Below are 22,860 nucleotides of genomic sequence, written 5' to 3' on the forward strand. Positions count from 1 at the left end.
TTGCTGTGTGGCTGAACCCAGAGGAGCAGACCTGCTCAGATGAGGTCCAACTGGTCCTCCTGGGGAGTACAAAGCCCTCAACCAGACTGACTTACCTCGTCAAGTGGACAAGGTTTTCCTGTTGAGAGTCAGAGCATGAATCTCTCCCTCCCGCTCTTCCTTTTCTGCTCTTAGACTACCTGATTCATCTGAGGAACCTGGGCCTGGCACACTCTTCCATTAGAGTGCTTCTCGCAGCCATCTCCGCTTTTCACCCACTCATAGACTCATAGACTCATAGACTTTAAGGTCAGAAGGGACCATTATGATCATCTGGTCTGACCCCCTGCATGCTGCAGGCCATAAAACCGTCCCTACCCCTTCCCTGGACTCTGCTGTTGAAGTCCCCAATCCTGTTTTAGGTGACTTCAATTGGCAGAAACCCTCCTGCTAGAGATCCCTGCCCCATGCTGCGGAGGAAGGCGAAAAACCTCCAGAGGCTCAGCCAATCTGCCCTGGAGGAAAATTCCTTCCCGACCCCAAATATGGCGATCAGTAAGACCCCGAGCATATAGGCAAGAGTCTCCAGCCTGACCCCTGTCGGCCATTATACAATTTACCTACCATTTCTTGGTTTTCCTTGACTACTATGTTTTACCATTAAACCACTGATGCAGGGTCAGATGGTGTTTGCTCATGACATGACGGTCAGATTCTTGAGAGGCCTCAAGAGGTTCTTCCCGCAGGTTCGAACCCCTGTCCCACAGTGGGATTTTAACTTGGTCCTCTCTAGGCTCACTGGCCCACCCTTTGAGCCGTTGGGCTCCCGCTCCCTTTCCCACCTGTCATGGAAGGTTGCTTTCCTGGTGACGGTGACACCAGATTAAAGCCTTAACCTCAGAACTGCCGTATACAGTCTTCTACAAAGACAAGGTTCAGCTGAGGCCTCACCTGGCCTTCCTGCTGAAGGTGTTATCAACGTTTCATATGAACTAGGACATCTTTATCCTGGTGCTGTCTCAAAATGCACAAGACCAGTGAAGAGAGGCATCTTCATGCACTGGACATCCGAAGGGCCTTGGCTTTTTACCAAGAGTGTACCAAGCCTTTCCGTAAATCAACTTAGCTCTTCATCGCCACAGCGGATAGGATGAAGAGCTTTATGGTGTCCTTGCAGAGGATTTCCAACTGAATCACCTCTTGCATAAAGACCTGTTACGATCTAGTGGGAGTCCCACCGTTGCTGATTGTCAGAGCCCACTCGACTAGTGCTCAGGTGTCCTCGGCAGGCTTCCTGGCACACATCCCTATCCAGGACATCTGTAGAGCCGCGACATGGTCCTCTCTTCACACATTCATGGTGCATTATTTCATCACTCGGCAGGCCAGAGACGACGCTGGGTTCGGCAGAGCTATGTTGCAATCTACACATCCGTGAACTCCTACCCGCCTCCGTTGATACTGTTTGGGAGTCACCTAATACGGAATGGACATGAGCAAGCACTCAAAGAAGAAAAGACAGTTACCTTTTTCTGTAACTGGTGTTCTTCGAGATGTTGCTCATGTCCATTCCATGACCCGCCCTCCTTCCCCACTGTCAGAGTTCCCAGCAATAAGAAACTGAGGGTGGGGGGAGCCGGCGGCGCCCCTTATACCATGCCATGTGGGTGCCACTCCAGAGGGCGCCAGAGTCAGTCCCCTACGGATACCGCTAAGGGAAAATCTTCTGGCACCAGTGCATGTGGTGAGCACACACACACACCTAATATGCAATGGACATGAGCAACACATCTCGAAGAACACCAGTTATGGAAAAAGGTAACTGTCTTTTTTCTTGAGCTAGCCTTGCAACCATGTGATTTAGATGACCAATTGTTGAGAACGAATAGCAAAAACTTGAAGCAATAGTTGCAGAAATTAATTTATAAGCAATCCATAGGCTGGAAAATGTTCACATAAATCATTCCTTGAACAATTTCAAATAATGAACAAATCTGTAAAAATCAGATGGTTCACAGATAATTCATAAACAGAGAAAGGGGCTTAGTTAATTGAATAAATTGTCTGCTGTGATTAGTTTGCACAGCTCTAATACAAAACAACCTTCCCCTGCCCTCATAGCCCCATGACACTGTGAACCCTTCAGATTACATATCTATCTAATCTATGTACTGTCACAGGGGTTCTCAACCTTTTTCCTTTGTGAGCCCCCCTTTCCCCCCCCCCCACGGCCTGCCAGTGCCACAACAACTGCTTTTTGGCATACAAGAGCCAGGGCCAGTGTTAGGGGCCCGACGCCACAGTTGCCTGGGGCCCCATGCCACAGGGGGCCCCACAAAGCTACATTGTTCAGGCTTCAGCTTTAGCCCCGGGTGGTGGGGCTCAGGACCCCAGGTTTCAGCCCCAGACAATGGGGTTTTGGCTTTCTGCCCTGGGCCCCATCAAGTCTAATTCTCACCCTGCTTGGCGGACCCCTTGAAACCTGCTTGTGACCTCCTAGAGGCCCCGGACCCCTGGTTGAGAACCACTGTTCTATCATACTATTATCACAGCTATTGGACCTGTTAATCTTTGAGATTAAAATCCAACCCCTGACCCTTACTTTGCATCAATCAGGCTTTGGAAAACAGCAGGATCCTGAATCTATTACAGAGTGTTTTATGTCTCCTATGCAGAACATGATTACAGAAGCACAAGTGGTCATTTTCTAGTGCACAGAAGATACCATTCCTTCAGACTCCTAGTAGCCACTTTTTGATATGTTACAATGTATGTGGTTTGGCAATTTCTCTATTCCACTTTTTGAGGAAAGATCAAATTGCATCTCAGTGCATGCTTTTACAATTAGCATAGTTCCTCCAACCCTTCAAAGGTTGCAGTATTATTTTTCACTCCCCTGCAATCTTTTCCCAGACAAATTTCCTTCTAATAATAAATAATACCTACAGGATGCTTTTTGATAAATCCAAATAGTAAATAGATGTTTCCTGGATATATTACACATAACAACACCACTCAATGACTGCTCCCTTCCTACCTTGTCCTGACCATTCTTGCTTAAAACTGGAGGAAACCCTGGTTACATTTACAAATGTTGCTGCTGTGATACATTATTGTGTGCCTGTATAAAACATTTAGTGTCCAGTGTTGCAGCAACTCCGCTTGCAAATTGCCCATTCACTTTAATGGGAATTTTGCCCCAAAATAACTGCAGGATTGGCTCCATCAGGGCTGGCTCTAGGTTTTTTGCTGCCCCAAGCAAAAAATGTTTTGGCTGCCCCCCACCCCAGCTCTGCCCCCCCCCCCACACCCACTGCCACCTCAGTGCTGGGCTCACCCGTTTCCCCCCAACCAGTGCCCTCCCCACACCCACACCCCCTGCCGCCCCAGCCCTGGGCTCTCCCGCCCCAACCTGCACCCTCCTGCTGTCCCAGCTTTGGGTCACTGGTAACTTGCTCCCAGGGCGGGTCATTCAGCAGGAATTTTGGATGTGCACAGAACATAGACAGGATTGGTTCCCATATGGTTACAGAACTGCAGTAAAGTGGAACAATTTTCAGCTTGTGTGATTGGAGGATATCTGGATGCATATTATAAGACTGTCCTACATAAATGAGGAAAAGTTGAGGTGCCTTTATTATTCTTTTGTTCCACTCTTTGTTTCTATGGGGAATTTGCCAATGCAATGTCACTGTCTTCCTTTTAAACAAATAAAACTAAAAAAAAAAAAAAAGGCAATGGCTGTTGAAAATAGCAATTCCAGTCCTAAACACCACTGGGAAGCATTTCTTGCTCAATTTTTATCCTACTTTTTCTACAGCAAGTTACAGTGGATCAGTATATTTGATTTGGGAGAAATGAAGTAACAGCTGCCCAAAATGAGCTTGAGCACTCCTGAATTTTGAGGTGTTCAAATCTGGAAGGCAGGTGCTAGATTCCCTTTCTGAATATTAGCTAAATCAGGAAAGAAAGAGTCAATTTCTGCTTCCATGGCTCAGAAGTGGAAATCCTCCTAAGTGCCTGGTACTGTCTCTAAAGCTGCCCAGGTCCTCCAGCAGAGCCTTCCCTCCCTTATTTTTCATTTTAAATTCTAGTAGGATCCTCGTACCTCCCTTGCTAGGCTTCAGATAGAGAGGTGCACTGTCCATTTAGTCCACCCAATTCTTTCTTTGGGAGCTGCAAGGTGAGGTCACACCAGTATCCCTAATCCAGTCTGGGGAAGTCTTCTGAAGGGGATATCTGAGCCAAAGTCTTCTACTCCTTGGGCACACTTGTTCCCCGTTCACAGTGCCACCCCCTTCTAGCAGCCAGCTCTCGACTCACAGCAAGCTGCAACAAGGCTCACCTGCCTCACTCCATCCCCATCCCTTTCCTGTTGATAGCTGCCAAGGGATTGCTAGGAAATGTAATTCTTTCCCTGCTCCGGGGCTGGCTCTGTAGGCAGGGAGCTAGCCAAGGAACTACAGCTCCCAGGGTCCTGTGGGTTCTCTGCTTCTGCAGCATTGTGAGAGGTGAGGGAGTGAGTGTTATGGGGCTCTACAGCTGGCCCCCAAGCAAAAAAAAAAAAGCATGGCCCGAATGCTGCCCTTGCAAATGTGCTGCCCCAAGCATCTGCTTGCTTTGCTGGTGCCTAGAGCTGGCCCTGGGCTCCATTACAGCCTCTTATATAGAACAGCAATATAATTTATGTCCCAAATAAATTTTGGGAAATTACTTTATATTGTGTTTTATACACATGAATATGCTCCTCAACAGCCCTGTAACTAGGTGTACTGGACTGCGAGTCAAGAGATCTTGGTTCTGTCCCCAGATCTGCCACTAACTTGCTGTGTGACCTTTTCAAGAGACTTCATTTCTTCTTGCCTTTGTTTCCACCCTCCACTCATTGTCTGTCTTGTCTGTTTCAATTGTAAGTGTAACCCCTTTGGGGTTTAGAGAGCATGGGCCCTTTAAATGTTTTTCCTGAGCTGGGGGAGTACTGATTGTTCCAGAAGGAGTTAGTGCTATTGGTGGAAAGGGGGGGGGGGAAGAAGGGGGAGGAGAGCAACTGCAGCAAGCAGGTCCTCACCGCCAAAAACCTGCCTGAAGCCTGGGAGGTACAGAGCAGCTGATCGCAGACACCCCAGGACAGGAACCAGGAGGAGCACTGTGCCAGAGAGGAATTGCCCGAGAAGGACAAATCAGAGCTGGACCCAGTATCACTGCTGCCCAGAGCTGTATGGGGCCATGCGTACTGTGGCTTGTGACTCTGCATTGGGAATAAGGAAGGAGGCTATGAGCTAGTTAAGTGGGGAGGTTGTCGCTCTCTATGGCTTTGCAGAGAGCCGCAGAAGAGGGCACTGGAGAGGTTTGTTGTGGAAAGTTTACTGGTGCCAAAGATGACCAGGAGCATCCAAGACTCACCACTGGACTGGAACTTTGCTCAGGACTCCTGAACTCTGTGTGCAGACACATTGCTCGGTGTCTGCCCTTCCAGACTGTGCTACCACTGGGCCCGTGGGGCCTTGAGTTGAATGCAACCCCGTTTTACCACTCCGTTTATATTTCCCCCTACTGCTTTTCTCCTTTCATCCCTCTGTTAATAAATATTTTCCTTTCCTATGTTCATTGTACCTTTGTGTGTGTGCATTCACTATGGAGGGGAACGGGGCCCCTGGGCTGGAATCGACGTTCTCTGCTGCGTTCCTGTGCACGCCTTCTCTTGGCCAGAGCTGCCTGCAGAGCAGAAAGAACAGGAGTACTTGTGGCACCTTAGAGACTAACAAATTTATTAGAGCATAAGCTTTCGTGGACTACAGCCCACTTCTTCGGATGCATATAGAGTGGAATATATATGTTTTAACTAATAAATGTGTTAGTCTCTAAGGTGCCACCAGTACTCCTGTTCTTTTTGCGGATACAGACTAACATGGCTGCTACTCTGAAACCTGCAGAGCAGATTCCATCTTGGCCACGAGGGTGCTAAAGTTACATAAGTTTTTTGCAGCAGTGACTGCACAGTCTAGAACAATGGGACACAGATCTCAGTTGGGACTTCCAGGAACTACTGGTAATATAAATACGTACATACTATTATTTCCTATACATATGAGGAAACCAAGAAACAAAGGCTTTAGATGACTCTGCCAAAGGTTACAAAGCAGGTCAGCAAAGGTAAGAACAGAACCAAATCATTTGTTTTAACTCTGAGGCCACATTTTCTGCCATAGACCACTAGTTGTAGAGACTATCAGCTAGAGCAGGGGTGGGCAAATTTTTTGGCCTGAGGTGGGGAAATTGCGTGCAGGACCATGAATGTAGGACTGGGGCAGGGTTTTGGAGTGCGGGAGGGAGTGCGGGGTGTGGTATGCAGGCAGAAGTTCAGGGCAAGGGGTTGGGGCACAGGAGGAGTGCGAGCTGTACGAGGGGGCTCAGGGCAGGAGGTTGGGTGCAGAAAGGGTGTGGGGTGTGGCAGGGGGCTCAGGGCATGGGATTGGGGTGCAGAAGGGGTGTGACAGGGGGTTGGGGTGTGGGCTCCAGCCCAGTGCTGCTTTCCTGGAGTGGTTCCGGAGTGGCAGCGGTGCGAAGCGGGGCTAAGGCAGGCTCCCTGCCTGCCCTGACCCCGCGCTGTGCCGCTCCCAGAAGCGGCCGGCACTACGTCCCTACGGCCCCTTGCGGGGGAGAGGGGGTGAAAGGGCAGAGAGCTTCGTGCACTGCCCTTGCCTGTAGGTACCTCCCCCAAAGCTCCCATTGGCCATGCTTCCCTTTTCACAGCCAATGGGAGCTGCGGGGGGCGGTGCCTGCAGACAAGGGCAGTGCATGGAGCCCTCTGCCCCTCTCCTACTCTAGGGGCTGCAGGGATGTGGTACCGGCTGCTTCCAGGAGTGGTGGGGGGCCTGTGGCACCATAGTGGTGGCAATCCCACGGGCCAGACCCAAAGCCCCGATGGGCCAGATCCGGCCCGCGGGTTGTAGTTTGCCCACCCCTGAACTAGAGAATTTAAGAAACTATTTGCTAGAGAGCTACACAGACTTTTATAGCTAAAGAGATATGCAAGAGAGGTTATATATCACTAGGCAGCTATACAGACTCTGTACTAGAAAAGTGCACCAATTCAACTAAATTAATCTGGCTAAACATGCACAACCCCCTGAAATAGGCACACTTACACTGCTTTAGTCCTTTCCTATAGCAGTTTAGCTAGCACTCGCAAAAAATTTTGTAATAAACATAAACAAGGGTTAAACCAATTTAAATGTGCCTATATTAAGGCTTCACACTGGTTTAACTAGTTCGGTTTTAAATCAATTTAGTTAAACTGGTGCACTTTTCTAGACTAGACAAGGCCAGTTTTAGAGAATGCTTTCTAGTTAGCTGGGGAGACTGTTGTCTATACCGTATAGCTAAAAGAGATTGTTATATATTGAGAGACTTGGCAGGATAGATTTTTATTGATAAATGTCAATTTCACTTTATGCAGTGTTGTTATAGTCCAGTTGGCCCCAGGATATTCGAGAGACAAGGGGGGGTGAGGTCATGTCTTTTACTGGACCAACTTCTCTTGGTGAGAGAGACAAGCTTTCTCACCAAGAGAAGTTGGTCCAATAAAATATATGACCTCACCCACTTTGTCTCTCTAATTTCACCGCATACCCACAAACTACAGAAACATATTTTCTGTGGATAATACTTGCAATTTACAAGATAGGCAAAATGAGAAAAATGCAGCTTAGAACTTATTTAGAATTTGATTTACTATTTACTTTGTGTATTTTGTCATGTGATGTTGACCTTTTGTGTTTTGATGCTTATAAAGCTTTAGCTTTTTGACTCTTAACCGTCTCCTGTTATTAAACAATTACTAGCTGACCCCCCTCCATTGTTTGACACCCCCCCATAAGTTCTCACAACTGTAAAAAATTAAAATCAATAAACATTAGAAAAAAATACTTGAAAATAAATGGAAGTCATAAAAAAGGACCATGGAATCCTGCCAAGCCCAGTTCTACACAGCTCTGTACTGTTGTGTGTGTGTGTGTGGGGGGGAGGTCTTGGGGCAGTGGGTGGAAGAACGTATACAGTGGGGGTGCTGAAAGCTATTAAACCAAACTGTAAACTCTGTATATGATAAAAACAATGAGGAGTCTGGTGGCACCCTAAAGACTAACAGATGTATTTGGGCATAAGCTTTTGTGAGTAGAAACCCCTCCACTTCTTCAGATGCATGGAGTGAAAATTACAGATGCAGGCATAAATCTACTACCACAGGAAGAGAAGGGAGTTACCTTACAAGTGGAGAACCAGTGTTGACAGGGCCAATTCAGTCAGAGTGGATGTGGTCCACTCCAGATAATTGATGAGGAGGTGTCCATACCAAGAGAGGGAAAATTGCTTTTATAGTGAGTCAGCCACTTTAAGCCAGGTTGATGTCTCACCCCCAGCTCCCCTAGTTCCAGCCCCCCTGCCTTGGGGGTGCAGTCGGTCTAGAGCTAGAAGGGTTGTTGTTCTAGTCCCATAGGGCTGTGAGCCTTGGGGTATGTAGTCAGTATCTGGGGCCCCTTGTGGAGGGGGGGGGGGCAGCACAGCAAACCCCTCACCCCTGGGCGGGCAGCGCTGGTACTTGCCCTGCCTTCGCCTGGGGCTGAGCCGAGACCGTTCTCTGCCCCTTTGCACCCAGGCGCTGAGCCGCCGTGGCGAGCAGCCCCGCGACAGCGCCCCCTGGCGGGCCCCGTCTGCTCGCCGCCCTCGGCCGGTCTTACCCCGCTCCCGCAGCTGTTCAGTGTCTCCGCCGCCGGGCAGCGGCTGGTGCCCGTGGGAAGCGCCTGCGCGCTGCGGCCGCTCGCTGCCTGCCCCTGGCAGCGTCCTGCCTATTTTAGTCCCAGCGGCCGCGGGTGGAAGCCGGTGAAGGGAGCAGCTACCGAGTCCCAGCAGCAGCGCCCCGGGGACCCTGCTCGGGGCCAGGTAAGGGAGCGGGGCAGCTGCTATGGGGCGTCCCCGGGCAGCGGCTGAAATCGGAGCTGGAGGTGCCGCTTCCCCAGAGCGCCCGGGAGAAACTTCCCCGGGGAGACGCGCCCGGGCCAGCCCCAGCTGGGTGCAGCCCCCGCCCGGCCCTTCGCTCCCAGCGGCCCCGCCCGGATACTGGCGGCCCCGCGCCCCAGCTCTTTAACCCCCCATGTGCCCCCCGCCCCCCACGGCCCCCGAGCCAGCCAGAGCGGGGTTGTGTCGGGGGGGGGGATGCGGCTCCCGAGGTCACCGCCCGCCTCGCCTGGTCCCCCGACCCGAGCCCCTGCCAGCTGCGGGGTCCCGCCGCGGGGAGAGCCGGGCTGAGCTGAGCGCTGCACTGCCCGGGCGGGCTGCGCTCCCAGCACCCCCACCCCGCCCGCAGCGGCGGCGTCCTGGCCCCGAAGCAGCGGGTCGGGAACCTGAGCGATCCGCTTTCTTGCTTTTTCCCTCACTCCGCTTCTCTTGGAAACAGTGCCCAGTGCAGAAGTCCCAATAAATATAAGAGCCCCACTCTGCTAGAGCCTCCCCATCCCAATCTCGCAAATGGACCATCAGTTGTATCGGGCGCGGTTGAAACGGCACATAAAGTTACGATGTTAGCGTGAGAAATAGTCTTGTAGGCGTACATAGACTCGAGGATTTTCAAATCAAACCAGAGAATTTAAATGCAGCTCTGCAACCCTCCCCGACTGTCCTGTTCTCATAAACGTCTCTCTTTTTCGGAAAGAATTTCTGTTTAGTAAAATGATCGTTAAATTTAGCTAGATGGTGATTTTTAAGGCAAATAAGAAAAATAGTTAATGTCACGTGAGAGCTTCAAAAAAATGAGAAATGTTTTTTTTTTTTTTTTCCCTGGGGCAAGTTGTAGCTCTTGGTAAGACAGCTCTTACCGAAATGGCTTTAAAACAAATTGTATTTAAAGCCAAGAGAGGCAAGCAAAGACTGCAGTATTCAAATGGAAGTATAATAAACAACACATGAGGTTGCAGGATTTAGTCAACATTTGATGAGCGTCTTCAGAACACGTTTTCTTTTTCCCAATAGAAGCTTGTTTAAATTCGTTTGGTGTAGGATTGGTTCAAATAGACGTACTCAAAACACTTGTGTAGTTCTGTAGCACTAGAACACTTTTTAAGATTGTGTCAGTATTTCCATGTTTTAGGGGGTTGCCACTCTTTTACAATAGCTTTGCATTAAAATTTAGCATACTAAACATCCTAGGAAAAGTCATCATAATCTGATAATATTTAGTATGTTTGGACACCACTCAACTTTTAGAGATTCCACCATAGTGTTTTTGATTGGCAAGCTACCCTGCCTTTGCTGTAGTGGTCCTAAAATTGTGGAACACACTCATCCTTGAAATGAGTCCCTTCATCCCTTCCCACTTTTAAACAACCTTAAGCTATTTTCCCTAAATATATAGGTTTGAATAGGTGGTAAAGGGAGCATCACTTCTCCCTCCCTGCTTTTTCCTTTTAGATAACCCTAATCTTAAAGGGTTATTTGGCTGCTGGGTGGGGGGGTGGGGGAGAAGTGTGCATGTGCACAATTGTTGAGCAGCACCCTGAGTGCCTTGTTAGGAGGGGTGCTTTAGAAAGAACATTATTTTATTATTATTAATGCAAATGTTCAATATCTTGATTTTATTGGCTCTGATTTAAGACACATATTTATAGTTTTTTCCATATTGTGAATTAAAATTAAGCTTCTGTTATTTTGAGAGACATTGAGGATTAGAAAGTGACAGTTATAGATGTTTCCCTTAACAGATCTTTTCCATGCATCTCTGTGTTATGTAACCATAACACAAATTTGTATCTGCAGTTAACACCATTCTCGGCACGCATCATTACCCTTATGACTGTTGATACTGTGAGCACATATTAAGAATTTCACTTAACATTGATGCATTTTCTTAATACATAGACTGAACGTTAATTTGTATTAAGAATATTACACAGCCCAAGGCTAACAAATATTGCAGTATAGAGACATTTTATTCTAAAGGGGTGCAGGGCTTCATTTGCATAGCATGTCCAAATACATGTTTTCTTCACATGCCTCTGTTTTTCCCTTTAATCCTATTTCAGTAGTAAAAGAAAATTGGGAAACTAAACTACAACGCATCTAATTAGAATAGCACTAGTGGTCTGTTTTCAGCTCTCAAAATTAATAGTTACAGTCACGGCTCTGTTGCCAGCTTTTTGTGCTGCAGGACCATAGCAAAGTAGACTAAAGAAAAGTTCTAGAGCTAGATTAAAAAAACAATGCGGCCCAATCCTGTAATTAGATCCATCTGTATGGATACAGTTGCAGGACCAGATTTTTAAAAGGCATTTAGGTACCTAAAGAGTCAGATAAGATTGATTTCAGTAGCAGTTAGGGGCTGGGGACTAGCCACCTATAGCCCTTTGGGGATTTATCATCCACTTCACGTGCCTAAGTCCAAAATTTAGATCCATGAATTCTCCACTCAGCTCCCACCTAACCCTGTAGGCTCCTAAAGTCCCTAGGTACATAAGTTTCCACCAATAAAATTCCCTAGTCACCTAAATATCTGTCAGTGGGCATATTTAAAGCCACCTAATCCCTGATGCCCAGTACCTGATTTGTGCCCTAAGCCCCAGCAGAATCCCCAGACCCAGTGTTCCCAGCCTATCTGGTAAGCGTGCTATTGGATCAGGCCTTGCACAAAACTACCACCCTTGTATCCAGTAGCCCAGTGGTAGGGCAGGGCACTCACCTGGAGAGTGGGAGACCTGGGCTTAAATCCCTGATTCAAATAAGGCAGAGGTGGGATTTGGGCCTGGGTAAATTCACTAACTACTGGGTTATTGCGTATAAGGGTGGTAGTGATGGTGGCAATAGCAGACATCCTTCTGCTGAGAAGGAGCTTAGGCATCTCACTCCAGGGGAGAGTTCATGGGTGTGAATCCTGAGCAGAAGGAGGTGCCTCCATCCAGCCTAGATTTAGGCGCCTATGTCCATTAGAGGGACAGGGGGAGTCCATACCCGTCATAGCATTTCCAACAAGTAGTTTAAAGCAGCTCCTGCTCAGAGTGTTGGTTTTTGTGACTCCTGTTCTTAGGCACCTAACTTTCCCCAGACATTGTATAGGGAGCCTAGGCACCTAACTCACAGTTATAGAGTCCGCTAAGTGGCAGGGCACCTAAAAGTCATATACTCTGCATTGCAATGCCTAAATCCCTGTTGTGGGTCTAGCCCCTGGGCATTTCTGAAAATCTCATTATCTGCATCTCTTGCTGCCTAAATAACTTTAAAGATTCATCCCTTTAACATATTTGTGTAACGTATTTAATTCAAAGTATCTTCACTCTTGTCGGTTTAATATTGGTGTTAATATTCTGACCACTTGACAGACAACACGTCAACAGATTTCCTTGTTGATTATAGCATCTTGTAGTAGATATAGTGAGACATTGTCAATTTAAGCATAAAAATCCAATTTACTTTCATGTTTATTTACTACTTGCTTTTCTCTTAGCTCTGACAGTAGAAAAACAATGACGTTGGTTTAATTATAAACAAATTGAGTTTTCAACCTCCGATTCTGAGTGCTGTAAACAGTGTGTGTGTGTGTGTGTGTGTGTGTGTGTGTGTGTAAAGCAATTGTTTTAATTTTGAATTTTAAAAATGTATCAAACATTTTATTAAGTTTTTGTAAAGTTTAAATTTTGTAAAATGATGCATTGTCAGATTTAAGTTGACAACATTCCATCCATTTTTTCCAAATACACAATAGTTTCTGAAGATGAAATCTTATGACTTCTATTTAAAGATCAGTTTTTAGAGGGGTTTTTGTAAAGAATATATCTTTATTGCAGTTTGTTAACACAGCATGTTATATTTCAAATTACATTATTGTAGTAATCTTTCTTATAAGCTGGAATCCTAGTTTTCTGTGATAAAAAAACAATTATCTTATAAACATAAATCCACATTTTTCTGCAATTAAAATGAAATCTGACAGCCCGAACCCTGTCTCCCTGAGCTGACGGCCCGAGTCCCATCTCTGTTTTTTTAAAAAAAGGCAAATTCAGCGGTGTTTTTTTTTCCTGTGGCAAATGGATTTTTAGAATCCCTGCTTATAAGTAAGCTGAATTTAAAGCACTAGAAGCATGATCCTATATTCCTTAGCTTCCCACTTACTATGAACTTTTGGTATTTTGAAATACTGAAGGTCCGAAATAGAATTTTTCATGTTTGTGTTATAAACAAGTTAGGACTGAAGGATCTGAGCTAGGACCAGAGGAAAAGACATAAGTTTCAGAATTATGTTTAACAATTTCTTTCCTGTAACTATCTATGGATAAATATCCAGATTGCATACCTAGTTTAAGTAGTATCTCCAGTTGAAATTAGTGGGCAGTCTTGCTTAAGACCCAGTGACACAATCTGTCACTTTGTAGATAGAGGAAATCTATTTCTGCAGGCACTTAGAAGTCTGTTTATCAGAAAAGTTGTACAGCCTTCTGCTATCTGTCAGTAGCGCTCCTATATTTGTGTGACAGTAATAAGTCAACTTGAACTTTAGAGGATTAGAGAGCAAGATTTTAAAAGGAAAACTGAGCCAGAAGTTAGGTTCCTAAATCCATATTTAGGCACCTGTGAAGGGGTCCCCACCACATGTGCACCTGGCTAGACACGGGATGTAATGAATGTATAAGTGTGGGTGGGTGGTGGGACAGGTTGGACCCCCCTGCCCCCAAGATGTCACCTGGCATGCTGGGATGCCACTGAGGCAGACTATTCTGCCAGCCTGGGCACCCTTTTACCTGGTCTTGTTGGGCATCTTCCAGCCAAGAACAGAGGCAGGGCCACCCCCAGCTGCACAGAGACCGAGATCTGCTCTGAGAAGGCTCAGCTTAAGGGGCTTGCCACAGCACCCAGATGTCCACCCCCCCACAAAATTGTATGAAATTACCCTCCTCCACATTGAGGGAAGAGGCAATGCACAACTTCTCGCCCCCTCCCCCCAGTTAGAAATCACATAAACTGGGTTATATTGTAAACCAGAAATAAATGTATTAACTATAACAGGTGTATTTTAAGTAGTCAAGGAGGTAATAGACAGAACAAGGCAGATTACTAAGAAAATAAAACAGCACACAAACTAAGCTAGTTTCACTAAATAAATTGGTTACATGTAAGTTCTCACCCTAAATGTGGTTCTAATAATCTTCTTCATAGGCCAGATGCCCTTCCAGCCTGGGTCCAGTTCTTTCCCCCAGTTCAGTCTTGGTTGTTTCCAGCAGTCATCTTGGGTGGGATAGCAGGGGAGAACTGATGACCAGGATTACCTCACTCCGCACCCTTCAATGGGATTTGCATAAAGTGGGAGTCCTTTGTTTCCTACTTTGACCCCCGACCCAGCTTCTCGTGGTAAAGTACAGAATTCAAGATGGGTTCCAGTATCCAGTGACATGGTCACATGCCTCTGTAGGGCCCCATAACCATTCGTCACAGGCTGATCCACATCTTTACAGGAAGACTAAGCTCTTTTACAGTCCATTGGCTATTGCTGATGGGCCATCAGCACTGTCCAGCTTTTTCATTGTTGTGCCTGAAGTGTTAGCAGGGGGCATCACCCAAAATAACATAGTTGAAATATAGTCAATATTCCTAATTTCAGATACAGAAATGATACATGCATACAAATAGGATAATCATATTCAGTAAATCATAACCTTTCCAATGATACCTTACAAGGCCAATCTTGCTTAAAGTACATCTTAGTTATGTTATATTCCTTTCACAAGCATATTTTCATACGGAGTATAATGTCACAGGAGGATGTGTGAAAGAGAGAGGGAATGCCTCTACAGGATTTGTTACAATGCATACTCCATAATGTGTAAAGGAAAAGAGTGTTCACTCTCTGATGCAAAGATAGTTCATTAATGGGAATCAAACAGAACTCCATATAACCTTTTATATTGCAACCAGTAGGGGTCCTAAATACTTAGCTAAAAACAAGATTACTTTACTTTTAATATGAAATGAATCATTTTGTTTTTTTCAATTGAAAAATGAATCTTTGTTTATTAAGTATATCAAGTTGTGCTCAATCTTGATGAGGAAAGACTGTCTGCAATAGGTTTCAAAAAAGGTAATATCTCCCACCTTCCTTTTTAGTTACCTATTTAATCAGAGTTATTTCACTGTGTTTTGGAATAATATTGGTTAAGGGAAACCAACTTTATTGCTTCTTTTTGTTGTGAAGGTTATTAGCTAAGGGAACAATTTACCAAGATTCATGGTGGATTCTCCATCACTGGCAATTTTTAAATCAAGATTAGTTGTTTTTCTAAAATATGTTCTGATAATTTGTGCTGGGAACTTCTATGTCTTGTCTTACACAGAAGGTAAGATTACAGGACTACAATGGGTCTGTTCTGGTCTTGGAATCTGAGTCTGTTTTACGTTAAAAAGTCAGTTCTTTTCTGCCCAATTTTCCTGAAAGACACTATGGATGACTGGAGAGCTAGAGCATTTGTTATCAGAAACCCCAAGCAAGTGAAACCTGATCAACTGAGAAGGGAAATAGTTTTTATTAATCTTCACCCTAACACTCATGTATGGAATGAGAGAGCTTTGGGCATACATTTTTGATCTCCAGGGAATCGACAACAAAACTGGAGAAGATCAGACTTTGTATTTGGTTGGTGGTGTGTGGGTTTTTTTTTTTTTTTTTTTTTTTAACCTTACAAATATCAGTTCTCCTCCCTCCTTTTGAAAGAAAGAATCCTTTCAGGACAGCTTTATACATTATAAAGAAGAATTAAAAGACATAAATCCTCTTTGGCTTTTTTGTCAAGCTTTCTTTAACAGATTATGATAACAGATTCTTCTGAATTTGTATTTAGTTTTGCTATTTTACAGATACCAAAGCTATATACTGCTCTTAGTATGCACATGTATCTTCTGATTATGAGGGAGTGGAAGTAGTATGCCTGGATGGTCCTAAGGTCCATTTAACAACCAGCAGAAGTTAACATTATTGTGCCAATCCTGCAAGCTGCTTAGCATGAGTGGACCCCTGTACTCTCACATCTTATGAAAGTCACTGGGCATGTATCTGATAATAAATCATGTGTGCAGGTTGTCAAAATATTGACCTTAACTCTTCTTCAAGCTTTTAGTTTTCACCTAAACGTGACTGTAAAATGTTTTTCATGTGTAGAGAGAGGGTTGCCAGGTGTCTGGTTTTCAATCGTAAGGCCTGGTGGAAAAGGGACCCTGGAGGATCTGGTCAGCACTGGTGACTGGGCCGTTAAAAGTGAAGTTGGTGTGGCTGGCAGGCTCCCTACATGGCTCCTCGGAAGTGGCAATATGTCCCTAGGCTCCTAGGCAGATGTGCACTCTGCATGCTGCCCCCGCCTCAAGTGCTGGATCCACAGCTCCCATTGGCCAGGAACCATGAACCAATGGGAGCTACAGGGGTGGCACCTGTGCGGAGACAGGGCGTAGAGCTGCCTGGCCACCCCTGAACCTAGGAACTGGACATGCCGGTTGCTTCTGGAGCCGCCTGAGATAAGCGCCGCCCAGAGCATGCACCCCTCATCCCCTCCCACAACCCAACCCCCTGCCCCATCCCAGAGCCCCCTTCTGCACCCTGAACCCCTCATTTATGGCCCCACCCCAGAGCCCGTATCCCCAACTGGAGTCCTCACCCCTTCCTGCACCTCAACCCCCTGCCCAAGCCTGGTGAAAATGAGTGTGTGTGAGGGTGGGGGAGAGCGAGGGACAGAGGGAGGGGGGATGGAGCCTCATAGAAGGGAAGGGGCGAGGCCTACCAGAAGGGCAGGGCAAGGGTGTTCGGTTTTGTGCCATTAGAAAGTTGGCAACTGTATGTAGGGACTTAGTTTAACCTTTGAAGTATGTGTAGAATTTTTGTTCATATTAAGGAGAAATATGTATGCACATGAAGGAGAGAATATAACCCTAAGTCCCATGACACAAATCATTGTTTTTTCCATTGTATTGGTGCTCATTACTCTTAATGCCTCTTTTTGTATTTTTACAGGATTCTTCAAGATGAATACTACAGAAATCAATTCATTCACCATGACCCCATTAGGTTTTATACCAGACTTCAAAAATGCCACCTTTGTACCTGTCAATGAGACTGCGTGTGAAAACTGGAGTGAGGTTCATCATCTGGTTTTTCATGTGGCAAATATCTGTTTTGCAGTTGGATTGGTTATTCCAACCACTTTGAATTTCCATATGATTTTCCTGCGAGGCTTGCTTGCTACAGGTAAGCCAAACAAAATTTACTTTTTACAACTTTGTGGCTGAAATTCCATTTACTGACCAATAGAAAATAGGGCTGTCAAGCAATTAATTGCACAATTAAAACAATAATACCGTTTATTTAAATATTTTTGATGTTTTTATGTTTTCAAATATATTCAATTACAGCACAGAATAAAAAATGTACAGTAGTCTTTTTTATTACAAGTGTTTGCACTGTCAAAAACAAAATAGTATTTTTCAATTCACCTAATAAAAGTACTGTCGTGCAATCTCTTTATCATGAAAGTTGAACTTACAAATGTAGAATTATGTACAAAAATTTTTTTTGAATGCAATCTAAAATTTTAGATTCTGCAAGTCCACTCAGTCCTACTTCTTATTCAGCCAATCATTAAGACAAACAAGTTTGTTTACATTTGCAGGAGAAAATGCTGCCCGCTTCTTCTTTACTGTAGAAGAGCAGACTCACCCCTGCGGCACCTCCTGCTGGTCTCTGTTGGGAATTGGCTTGGCTAGCCTTGGAGCGCCCTCTGCAGTCCAGTGATCCGCCTTGCCGCTGGCCCCGGGACCCTGGTGCCCCTTTTCTCTGGGTGCTCCCCCCTGGCAGTAACCCCTCAGTCTTAGGGTCTCCCCTCCCCAGGGAATCCCCACCCACTATCCCCACCTCGCCTCAGTATACGGCTACTGCCAGTCATTGTCTAGCCCCCACACCCTGGGGCAAACTGCAGTATACACCACTCATCACAGGCAAGGTTGGGTTTGGACCTGCTGCCTTTGCCTACCCCTGGGCTGCCCTCTGCAACTCCCAGTACCTTTTAGCCCAATGCCAGGCTGGAGCTCCCCAGCTCCTCTGCCTTTCCCCAGCCCTGCTCCACTCAGGTACTCTGTCTCTAGCTCCCTACAGCCAGGCCCTTCTCTCTCTGAATGCAGAGAGAGACTGTGTCCTTGCTCTTGGCTCGCAGCCTTTATAGAGCCAGCTGGGCCTGATTGGGGCGTGGCCCAGCTGCAGCTACTTCCCCAATCAGCCTAGCAGCTTTGAGAGCTGTAGCCCTCTCCAGGGCTGCTTTAAAGCCCCTCCAGGCAGGAGCGGGTGTCCACCCCGCTACATTTACAATGTCACGTGAAAGTGAGAACAGGTGTTCGAATGGCTCTGTTGTAGCCGGAGTCACAAGATTTTTACATGCAGATGCACTAAAGATTCATGTGTCCCTTCATACTTCAACCACCGTTTTAGAGGATGTGCGTCCATGCTGATGACGGGTTCTGCTCAATAACAATCCAAAGCAGTGTGGACTGACGCATGGTGAGATTTCCCCCCTAGCAGAAGGTTGACTTTCTTTTTTGGTGGTTCAGGTTCTGTAGTTTCCACATTGCAGTGTTGGTCTCTTAAGACTTCTGAAAGCATGTTCCACACCTTGTGGATTTTGGAAGGCACTTCAGATTCTTAAATCTTGGGTTGGTTAGAAATCTCACATTGGTACCTTCTTTGTGTTTTGTGAAAGTGCTCTTAAAATGAGCATGTGCTGGGTCATCATCCAAGACTGCTATAACATGAAATATATGGCAGAATGTAGATAAAACAGAGCAGGAGACCTACAATTCTCCCCCAAGGAGTTCAGTTACAAATTTAATTAACACATTATTTTTTAAGTGGAGTTATCAGCATGGAATCACGTCCTCTGGAATGGTAGCCGAAGCATGAAAGGGCATACAAATGTTTAGCATATCTGGCACATCAATGCCAGCCATAAAAGTGCCATGCAAATGCCTGTTCTCACTTTCTGGTGACATTGTAAATAAGAAGAGGGCAGCATTATCTCCTGTAAATGTAAACACTTGTTTGTCTTAGCAATTGGCTGAATAAGAAGTAGGACTGAGTGGACTTGCAGGCTCTGAAATTTTACATTGTTTTGTTTTTGAGTGCAGTTATGTAACAAAAAATCTACATTTGTAAGTTGCACTTTCACAACAAAGATTGCACTACAGTACTTGGACGAGGTGAATTGAAAAATATTATTTTTTGTTTATCTTTTACTGTGCAAATATTTGTAATATAAAAAAATAATATACACTTTGATTTCAATTACCACACAGAATACAATATATATGAAAAAGTAGAAAAACATCCAAAATATTTAATAAATTTTAGTTGGTATTCTATTGTTTAACAGCGCAATTAAAACACTGATTTTTTTTTTTTTTTTTTTAGTAAATAGCATGAGTTAACTGCAATTTAATTGGCAGCCCTAATAGAAAGTATCGTTCTGGACTCGCTTGTCTTCCATTGGTGGCATTTCAACATATTTTAATTGTTTTATTTTGTTGGAGGTGTGTTAGCATGATTTTGGGGCTTGGTCTACACTCTGACATTGCAGAACTTACTTGGATAAGGTAATACAGACCCAGTTTCATAAAACTCCACAACAACTGCATATAGAATTTTGAGCATCTGTGCAGTTGCTGAAACATCTGACTGTGTGGAAGGGTAGGGTTTGTTTGTGATGTGGGCTATTTTGTTTTGTTTTTCCCTTTCTTTGTCTGTTTTTCTCCACTTTCTCTTAACTTATCAGAAAAAAAATCTTTGCTTGGACAAAGTATGGAAAAAAAATTGGCCCCAAAATTTTTTGTTATGAGTAAATGAAAAAAGTAGAGCTCAATTTAAATTATAGCAAGATAGACTTGTACCTTCTACAGTAGAAATCTCTTGAACTCTCAAACCACTGATATAATAGTAAATATCTACACCTACAATATTTTTTTCCTTAGGGAGCTTAATGTAGTGACTAGCCCCAACTCTTCTTAAAATGAGTGAAGTGTGAACATATACTATTAAATGTGTATTCTTGAGGAGGACTAGCTTTCCGCTCAAGCTGAATATTGCTAAAACAGATCTCTTCATCTTAACTCCCCCCTTAACCTTCTTTCTTGGTCACTGTAGATCACACCACCATCCTGCCTGTCACTCTGGACCATACTGTGGCATCCTTTCTCTAGGCCTTCATGTCCAGGCTACATCTAAATCTTGCAGATTCATTTTGCTTAACGTTTCTAAGATATGGTCTTTCCTATACACCCACACATCTAAAACGCTCATCCAGGCTGTTATCTTGCTTCTTGATTACTGCAACATCTCTGCAGTTGTCACTGGCCTTGACAAGTGCAGTCTTGCCCCACTCATTCATTCAAATGATGCTGCAAAGATAATTTTCCTAGCCTGTTGCTTTGACCATACTTGCCCTTCTCTGTTGCATCAAACATAATCCACTTGTCACTTTCAAGACCCTTCACAGCTAATCAAAGCCTCCCTGTCATCTTTCATTTTCTACTGAAATATTCACTCCCATCTATCTGTGATGCCAGCCTCCATTGCCCACTTACAAAATTTTCAAACAAGTATCTTTGTGCTTTCTCCCATGCTGCCCCACCTGCTTGGGAGGAGCTTCCTCTAAACATCTGTAAAACTAACTCATTAGCCTCCTAATTCCTCCTTAAAACTCTCCTTTTTTCCATGAAGCCTGCAAAAAAACTTGACAAGCATTAGCTTCTGGCATGCTAAGACTGCTGCCTATTGTGCTGGCTAATATTGTCTCATTCTTTCCTTGCATTCCCCTGCATGTCTCCACTTGTTAACTCTTGTGTTATACTTAGATTGTAAGCTCTTTGGGACAGGGAAATTTTTTTTTTTTTTCCCCAATTCTGTTCATACAGCACCTAGTGCAATGGGGTTCTGTTCCATGATAGGGCATTATGAAAATACAAATAATTAATAATACTATTGTAATGCAAAGCGCTAACTAGAATTTCCTTTTTCTGATAGTCAAAAAAGCAATTTATGGTTGGAGTCTTGGCCTGATTCATTATTAACCACCATAAATGCCCTGACTAATATCTGGGCTATTGTATTTAATAAAGATGTAGGATTCAGAACCGTGCAGTACAACACACTTGGCAATCTTAAATGCTCTGAGAAAATAGAATTCTCCTGCTCTTACATTGTCTGACAGCATTAAGAACGGATGCTTTTTTTTGCCATTGACTTGAATAGGGCTAGGTTTTTACTACTGAAGTATTGTAAGCGCCTCATGACAGTAGGTGATGCCAAAACCTTGTTTTCAGCGGCATTGTTAGGAAGAGTTCAAACATGATTTGAGTGGGGCCAAACTACGTTTGTAAAGTCTTAACCTAAATCACTTACAGGGTTCCTGAACTATCTCTATGCCACTCTACTGTATGTAGAACCAAAGTCTTCATGACCCATTGAGGAAGTGTTGTGAAAAGTTATGACCCTGTAAGGTGTATTTTGAGAAATATCCCTTTTGTTATTTTTACAATATAGAATTCTATATTGTAAAAATAACAAAAGGGATATTTCTCAAATACACTTTACAGGGTCATAACTATAATAGAACCTGTTCAGTGTTTGAGAGACTCTATTTTAATTACCAGACCTTTATGTTGCTTGTATTAAGAATTTTACAGTAATTGTTCCATATCTCCTTTCACACTTACAAAAGGCATTTTACCAAAATGAGTTTCTCTAATGGCCAGGAACCTCAATTTTTGCAAGATCTTTTATCTGTTGAACTCTCATTTAAAATCAACAGGAGTTCTGCATGTGGAGGGTTCACTGATTTCAGCTCTAGTTTGAATTTTGAACTGGCAAACATGTGGAGTATCAATTTTTCAAGCTGAGATGGCAACTTGAAAGAGTAACATTGTAAGAGAGAGATGCATAATTAAGAACTTTATCTTGTTTAGCAGCTCTCGCTAATCGGAGCAGAGGAATTAGTATTTGAAAATTATGTAGAAGATACTCATCAGTCATTCTGTCTTCCTAACCAATGATATCTTGAACAATGGCATAACTCACAGCAAGAAGCCAGATTCATAACATATATTGTAGTGGTTCTTTTAAAACTGAAAATCTCTCTGGATGGCATTTAGGGAGCTCCAGGCAAATAGTGCTTGCTTATTCATGTTTTGTTTTGTCTACAGGCTTCAGCCCTAGAAATGAATGCTTATTATTTTTGTCTCAAATCCGTGTAATGCCAGCTGTATGAAGCAGTTGTGTTTTAGTTAAAATGCTTCTTGTAACTAAATAAAATTAACTGTTACAACATTGCTTACCTTGATCCATGTTACCTAACTCTGTTGAAACTTGTGAAATGCATCACTTCTGAACATAATCACTGTAATCTAAAATTGGGATCTGTATTATCTATATCAAAAGAATGAAGTGTGTGTGTGTGGTTTTTATTTTTATATAATATCTGTATAATTTAACTTCCTATTTTATTTTTGACAGGATGTGTACTTTTCATCATCTGGGCTATGCTGTACCGTTGTGCCTTGGATATAATGATCTGGAATTCGGTGTTCTTGGTTCTCAACTTCTTGCATTTTATATATCTACTGTACAAGAGAAGACCGGTATGTAAAGAGTATAATCACTACAAAGTCCTGTGACTGTGCTTGGGCAAGCCTCCCATTGAATTCTATTGGAGCTTTGCCCGGGTGGGTCAGTTATCAACCCCAGCAGGTACCAGCTATCATTAGCATGATTTTAGCCTGATAGTTTGTTGTTTGCCTCACTCTCTGATATAGTACTTCCATTTT

The 22,860-nt window shown here is 44.2% G+C and overlaps 1 protein-coding gene and 1 long non-coding RNA gene across 3 annotated transcripts in view; one reads left to right on the forward strand and one right to left on the reverse strand.

Annotated features, from left to right (window-relative positions):
- Positions 1 to 645: 645 nt before the first annotated feature.
- LOC117875069 lies at positions 646 to 8,805 on the reverse strand. Its single transcript, XR_004645175.1, has 3 exons — positions 8,718 to 8,805; positions 5,593 to 5,694; positions 646 to 1,455 (listed from the first exon to the last, which is right to left on the reverse strand). It is a non-coding gene; the product is annotated as an uncharacterized LOC117875069 (long non-coding RNA).
- BVES (blood vessel epicardial substance) overlaps positions 8,786 to 22,860 on the forward strand; it is a 50,903-nt gene continuing 36,828 nt past the window's right edge. The window contains exons 1-3 of one of the 2 annotated variants that reach the window (XM_034765963.1): positions 8,786 to 8,919; positions 17,012 to 17,245; positions 22,550 to 22,674. In XM_034765963.1, coding sequence (XP_034621854.1) covers positions 17,023 to 17,245; positions 22,550 to 22,674 — 348 coding nt within the window. In that variant the 5' untranslated portion in view covers positions 8,786 to 8,919; positions 17,012 to 17,022. The remainder of the gene's footprint in view (positions 8,920 to 17,011; positions 17,246 to 22,549; positions 22,675 to 22,860) is intronic. The other variant, XM_034765962.1, reaches the window with a different exon arrangement.

Source organism: Trachemys scripta, chromosome 3 (genome assembly GCF_013100865.1).
Source record: "Trachemys scripta elegans isolate TJP31775 chromosome 3, CAS_Tse_1.0, whole genome shotgun sequence".
NCBI lineage: Eukaryota > Metazoa > Chordata > Testudines > Emydidae > Trachemys > Trachemys scripta.